Consider the following 7201-nt stretch of genomic DNA (forward strand, 5'->3'; position numbering starts at 1 on the left):
CGGAGTATTTCTATCATTTTCAAGTTAAATTGAATTGGGTCACCTGCCTGATGAGTCCTCCACACGCTACCCACCCACCGCACAAAGGGACCAGACCAAGCCTTGCTTTTCAAACCAAAGTTTCAAATCAAATGAATGAATGAAATGAAATGAATGAATCTGCCCTTCAAATCTCAATTATATATACAAGCCCATCTGGTGTCCCAAACCCTCTCATAGGCTTTCTCTGCTCTGCGAGGTTTACCTCGCAGACACAAAGCCATTTGCTTTGCTTTGCATTGATCAAGTCTCAAAATCTTTCAGTCTCAAATCTGAGAAACACTCTGCAATTGCATAATACTATATAAAACTTATCATAGCCTTTTGGGTATCTGTAGTTTTTTTTTGGGTTTGAATAGTGTGTTGTGATGGAGGTCCATTCTACTGTAAATCATGCTTCTGCAAAGCGCTTTTGGAATGTGCTCAGGATTGCCTTTTTCATGATAAGGAAAGGGCTCATGTCCAAGAGGAAGATTCTTATGGATATGCATTTCATGATGAAAAGAGGGAAAGTGTATGGGAAAAGCTTGGGGAATCTCATGTTCCATCATTCCAGGGATAGTAACCATGGTGAATTTGGGCTTAAAGAATATGAGTTTTCCTGCAGCAATAGCCCTGCTAATCCAGTCTTCTTCCACATCCCCAGAAGGAAGTTTCAGATACACATGCCACACTTCCCCTGCATTCATCCACATACCATTAAGGAAGATGAGGAGGAAGAACCCAATGCTATTGTTTTGCCTCAGCTGAATTACAGTGGAGAGTACTTTACCAAGGATTGTCTTAATCATAAGGATTTTCCTGCTATGGAGAAGCTGAGCCCCATGTTGTCTCCTCTGTCAAGGAGGATATCCTGTTACTCTGGAGAAGAAGATAATGATTGTCAAGTAGACAGACAAGCTGATGAATTCATTGCTAGGTTCTATGAGCAATTGAGATTGCAGCACAATTCTTCTTTGATGCAGTATCAGGAGATGCTTGCCAGGGGTGCCAGTTAGGATCATCATTATTTTAGGGTAAGGTTCCCAATATTATGAGTTTCATTTTGCTTTTTCCATTGTCAGATGAGGTGCATTTATATACTCTTTGATCAAATTGATCAATTTAACAACCATCAATCTTTATCTGTATACATGATTGTTATTACCCAGAGATCTTTCTTTGCAGTGTTTCCAGTCCAAGAAACCTATGAAAGAATTTGGCATATCAAGTAATGATATGAAATATGTGACAGTCTAATGTTAGCTTGAGATTTTTTCATTCAGATTATGCAAGTTTTTTTTTTCATCACTGTTTCGAATCACGCTTCATGATCTATCATCCGGATTAGATAGCAAAAGAAGAGAAATCAACATGGCAAGAATTTCTCTCCTCTTGTTATCTTATTCTGATGATGGATCATAAACTGTGAATCTTGGAAATGTTGAAGAAAAAAGTTTACATATCTAGTACAACAAAATTGGCTTGAAATTTTCTCAATCAGATTATGTAAGCTTTTTTCTTCATCAATGTTTTAGATCACACTCCATGATCTATTATCAGGATGTGATAACAAGAAAAGAGAAATCAACATAGAATTTCTCTTCCCTTGCTATCTCGTTCTTATAATGGATCATACAATATGATCTGAAATGTTGATGAAAAGAACTTTCATAATCTAATGTAACAAAAATAACGCCAACAGTATATCATATCCACAAACACTTTCGCAAATTTCCAGCCATTTGAAATCCTCCAGTCCAGTAAATCATTTTTTCCTCAAGATTGCGCAGTTTTCCAATTTTCCCCAGTTCTCCAATGCAACCTCATGGAAGTTTCTGATACCTCACCTGCATTCACAATCATTTTCAAGTTCCTAATTATTTGATTCAAAAAATAGAAATGATTCATTGCTACCAATTCTATAACATCTAAAGGGTTTGATCAACAAAAAGAGTTTGTGCACTCAAGAAAAATCATTGGTAAATAAATGTGCAGTTGTAGAAATGAATTTTATGATTTCTTTGTCATCCCTAGATCTATAAGATTAGTTATCTTCATTACTTTATATTGGCTTATTCAGATCTTTCGTTTCTTTGATTTTTTCAGGAGATTTCGAGCTTAGAAGAAACTTTGGAGATGGATATTGGCCTGTGTTGATAGTCTAAATATGTTCTACAGATTCTGTTTTGCAGTAGAATAGCAGGCGATTAGACTTATATAAATGTGTGTCCACAAATTTATTCCAAAAATTTATGTAAAGTAGTATTTGTTCATAATAAATATATATTGTTTATATAAATAAGTAGAGTTTGGCAATGGCTTCTATAACAGCGCAGAACCACTGGCAGAACAAAAAGGTAAAATTTAAGCTCATCTATAACACTATTTAAAAAAAAATAATTTTTTTTTTAATGATAAGTTTGAATTCAAACAGTACGTACTTTGAATGTGAATAGTAGTTGGAAGTATTAATAATGTAGATAAAAGGTGTTTCGCGTGGTTTGTGTAAAATATTTTTATATGGATAAAAGTCGAAGTGCATAATTTGCTTAACTTTTAATATAAAATATTGAGAGGTCTCTACGTAGAGTATAAGTTTTTTTATTTGAGAAAGCAACAATCCTTCGCTTTCCCGTGGTTAGCACAAAAAACATTATTTCAACATATTTAAGCAATGAAACGTAACTTATAACTTTAGAATTGTACATGTATATATTTAGACATGGGATTGAAAGGGAAATGAAATGACTACAATAATTTGATGTTATAATGATGGAGATTGATTTGATTGTGAAAGATGCTTAGAATATGAGTTTTGGAATTGTATTTGAAAATAAATGATTGTGATAAAAGTATATTATAATATCGAGGATTGTGTAAGGATTTGATTCAAGGTCATAAGTACAATTGTGAACTTTTTGAATGTAATCTTAACCCTTGACCAATTTAGTTGTGTTATGCCATTGCACACGCACATCCCATCTTGTCGAGCATGATGAGGACCCCACGTTTTTCTATCTTCTTGTGTTAGCTTTTGATTTCATTTTTAGTTCTTGGATATTGAGTCACTTTGTCTTGTTGGATGTTGTATTTTCTTGGTATTTTGTGTTGAAAATCTTTTAAATCTATATAAAATTTGTTTGAATAGGTTGGAAGTGTTAATTTGCATTTTCTATCTTCTGTGGGGTTTTGAGGACATGAGGATTTGTCCCAAGTCTTTCTATTTCCCAAATTTTTGTCTTGGTTTTGTTGTGTCTTTATTGCAGGTCATTACAAGTCCCAAGGACTTTTGAACCTAGTCCCTAGTCCTTATGTCCCTTTTCATCTCATTTTTATTTATTTGGGTTTTTCTTTAATATCTTATAGGGCTCATAGAACCTTGGGATTCAAGGGGGACTTTTGGACATGGTCCAAAGTCCTTATGTCCTTCCACCCCTTGCATTCTTGTAAAACCTTAATTTTGTCAATCCATGTACTTTTGTAAGGCCATTGAAGGGCTTTATGTTGGGTTTTCAATCTTATTTGATCACCTTGAATTTGTATTTTCACTCTCAAAGCTCAAAATAACATCTTTATGGTTTTCAGATCATTTGTGCTAGAATTTTATGTTTTAAAGTCATTCATTGCTAGGATTCGACATGTGGAACTTGCCAGTTCACGACAAACCTTGTTTCCCACATGCATTCCTTAACATTTGATCACTAGGCATGCTGCTTTTTTTCTTGTAAATATTATCTTCAGGTTCTAGTTTGGAGTTGTTTGGAGTATAGAAAAGGTCCTATTAGGATTACATGTGATTTTCACATGATATTTTCTAAGTTGCAAGCCTAGGGTTATTCGTTGCGGTTTGGATGTCTATGCACATTTGCCCCTAGATCCTCAACTAAGGTGTTTTGAGGTTCTTTAGGACACAAGGATATGTTCCAAGTCCTTCTATTTCCCCAATTTTTGTCTCAGTTTTGTTGTGTCATTATTGTAGGTCATTAGAGGTATTAAGGACTTTTGAACCTAGTCCCAAGTCCTTATGTCCCCTCACATCTCATATTTTCTCTATTTGGGTTTTTCTTTAACATTGGAATTAAAGGGCTCATAGAACCTTGGGGTTCAAGGAGACTTTTGGACGTAGTCCAAAGTCCTTGTGTCCTTCTAGACCCCTTGCGTTCTCATAAAACCCTAATTTTGCTGATCCATGCACTTGTGTGAGGTCATTGAAGGGCTTTATGTTAGGTTTTCAACCTTATTTGATCACTTTGCATTTGTATTTTCACTCTCAAAGATCAAGAATAATGCCTTTTATGGTCTTCAAACCATTTGTGCAAGAATTTTGTGTTTTAATGTCATTTGTTGCTAGGATTTGACACACGGAACTTGCCAGTTCAGAACAAAACTTGTTCCCTGCATGCATTCCCTACCATTTGATCACTATCTATGCTTTTTTGCTTGTATATCTTATGTGTACAAGTTCTAATTTGGAGTAGTTTGGAGTATAGAAAGGGTGCTATTAGGATTGCATTTTATTTTCAAGTGTTATTTTCTAAGTTGCAAGCCTAGGGTTGGTCGTTAGGGTTTGGATCTCCATGCATATGGCTCTAGATCCATGGTAAGGTGTTTTTAGTATGTATTTAAATATGGTTGGCTAATTCAATGGTGTTTAAACACATAAGAAATATTTTTTTTTCATTAGATTTATATTAATTTTGAGTTCTAAATGTTTGTGGGATCTTGTGGTTGTCCCAAACCTATGAATGAGTTGTGGTCCCTAAGTTCTCTTGATCCTTATAGACTTGCAAAGCTAAGGCTTTACAAGAAGGTAAAGTTTGGACTTGGACCTTCACATTATCACAATATAGTTTTGCTACTTTGCACATCTTGCCTAAACTAGACTAAATGAGCACATCCTCACATTCTTACAAACCCTATAGACATTTATGGACCTATGCCAAAGCCTTTATGCCCCTCTAAGCCCCACAAACCCAAAATAACATAAAATAATTAGAATTTCATAAATTTAATATTTTTATGAGTTCTATGTTCTTATTATATATTTATTTGTCCTTTTAGGGTATAGATTATTATAAAAGCACCACTAATAGCGAAGTACAAATTTTAAGGGTGACCAAACAAAAGAAGAATATATGAATTAATAAGCTAAACAATAATCAAAATAATATCTTTCATTTTTAATACTATATCATAAGCTAGTGTCATACACCACATATAAACATGAACTACCACCTCATATGAATAGGTCACTATATCCCATATCAAGAACTTGAACAAACATTACATCTCCCATAATAGAAGAGCATGGTCAAAGGTGCCCAATAGGTTGACCACAAATTTTTTCTAAAAAAGGATAAATGACATGATCATTTATTGAATAGAGTGATTGGAAAGAAAAATGCTAGGGATGACAAATCCTAGATGTATTAGATGTACTAATACATCTATATTTTCCTATCAAACACATAGTTCATTGACTAATCTTAAGTCATTAATGATAATATTTAAAATAATGAATATTTGTGGTAGATATCAAGAAATTTTACATGACATCTAATTTTTTATACCACATGGAAAGGTAGAGCATTGCCTTGGATTACACAAAGTGGGCAACATGGGGGAAGGAGAGAATTTGAATAGGGTGTAGAATCACTACCCACAATTGGAATACAATTAGGATCAATCACAATACAAAAGAGTGAATTATTCCTTCTTGTTCTCCACGATTAAGAAGATAGAAGGGGATATGCCCAACTTGATATCAAATGAGGCAAAGAGCCTAGTAGCCTCCTAAGGCAACTAGCTCATTGAATTCCCATAATCCACGTGTCAAGTTATTTGGATTCACAAAGAATACATATCTTCTTCCAATATTTTGCAACAACAAAGTGATCTTATTGTAGTTTTCAAAATAAAATTTTGAGGTACATAAAAAGCTCTCAAAAAGCATAGGATAGTGATCCAATTCTTAATTTCTCTAGGTTCTTACACATGTAAATGTGACAATGCGAAGGCCTTAGATGAAGAATTGACTACTTTGAATTTAGATATGTAAAACAATAGAAGGAACTTTGATCTCATGGGAAAAGTTGAGAAAAAGATAGCTAGCTTAGTGCACAAACATGCCCTCTCTCTCAAGGAATTTTTAGATGATTATCAAGTTGATATTTTCTTGCACACCCATAATGGAACCTCCTTTCCCAAAGTTTGATAACTCTTTCCATTAAGGTAAGACCTAATTTTATGGGTTTTCCCTACCATCATCCCACTTCTAACTAATACCACCTTCTCTGAGGTCATTATTAGCTTAGTGTGATGTAGATCATCCCATTAGTCATACATAAATGTTTAAAATTTCTTTGTTTAGGAAAATATCATTATCACTCCTTATATCCACTATTACCTAATACTTTCTTTGGGAAACTTCTCCCTTGTTCATTGCTAGCTAGATACCTCTAGTCCATTTAGACTGGCTCATACTAATATACTATTTAGACTCTATCAATCATATGAAACCATTCCTCCCCCATATCATACCCCTACTAATTCATTAACTCCATATGTTGCTATTTCATCTTTCTTACCTTCTCTAACTTTTTAATAAAACTTCACAAGAAAAAGATAACAAAAACAACAAGCTTCTAATCCATATTTATTCTCCTACCTAAATCTAAGCACTTCCCACCTCCTATACCTTTACTTTGTTGTACAAAAATTTCTCCTCCACTTACATACTAGCATATTCTCTAGCTACTGTATGCGGGAAAAGTGGGGCGATGAATCTTAAAATGTAAAAATTATGTTCAAAGAGGCTTGTCCACACACCCACATGACTTCTTGGTGCAAGTTATGGAGTCATGAAGATTGACTCAGCTTCCCAAGGTTGGTTCCATGGTTCTCCATCTCACAAGGTCCCTCAAGCCAATGCCTTTGCTCTCAGATCACTGAGCAAAGTGGCTTAGGGATGACAAATTCAAGAATGAGGGATGCTTATGATTGATTTAGTTATGAAAATGCATCCTGTCTATGCATGATTCTACAAATGCAATAAACTAGATTTATAAGATGACAAGATTAGTAGCAATACTATCCTAACATGATATACTAGTTTATGAGTTAAGCTAATGAAAAATGCTTATTAGATTAATTCCTATTACAAAGAGAAGCTAGATGTGTT

The 7201-nt window shown here is 34.3% G+C and overlaps 1 protein-coding gene across 1 annotated transcript; it reads left to right on the forward strand.

Moving 5' to 3' along the window:
• The first annotated feature begins 201 nt into the window (after positions 1 to 201).
• On the forward strand, positions 202 to 2323 carry LOC131054863 (uncharacterized). Its single transcript, XM_057989499.2, has 2 exons — positions 202 to 1055; positions 2128 to 2323. Exon 1 carries the CDS (start codon positions 408 to 410, stop codon positions 1035 to 1037), a length of 630 nt encoding a protein of 209 aa, XP_057845482.1. The 5' UTR covers positions 202 to 407; the 3' UTR covers positions 1038 to 1055; positions 2128 to 2323.
• Positions 2324 to 7201: the final 4878 nt, after the last annotated feature.

The sequence above is a fragment of the Cryptomeria japonica genome, chromosome 9 (assembly GCF_030272615.1).
Source record: "Cryptomeria japonica chromosome 9, Sugi_1.0, whole genome shotgun sequence".
NCBI classification, from domain to species: Eukaryota; Viridiplantae; Streptophyta; class Pinopsida; order Cupressales; family Cupressaceae; genus Cryptomeria; species Cryptomeria japonica.

Excerpts from the sequence above, each read along its gene's own strand:
- LOC131054863 (XM_057989499.2), top strand. The coding sequence starts at position 408 with ATGGAGGTCCATTCTACTGTAAATCATGCTTCTGCAAAGCGCTTTTGG.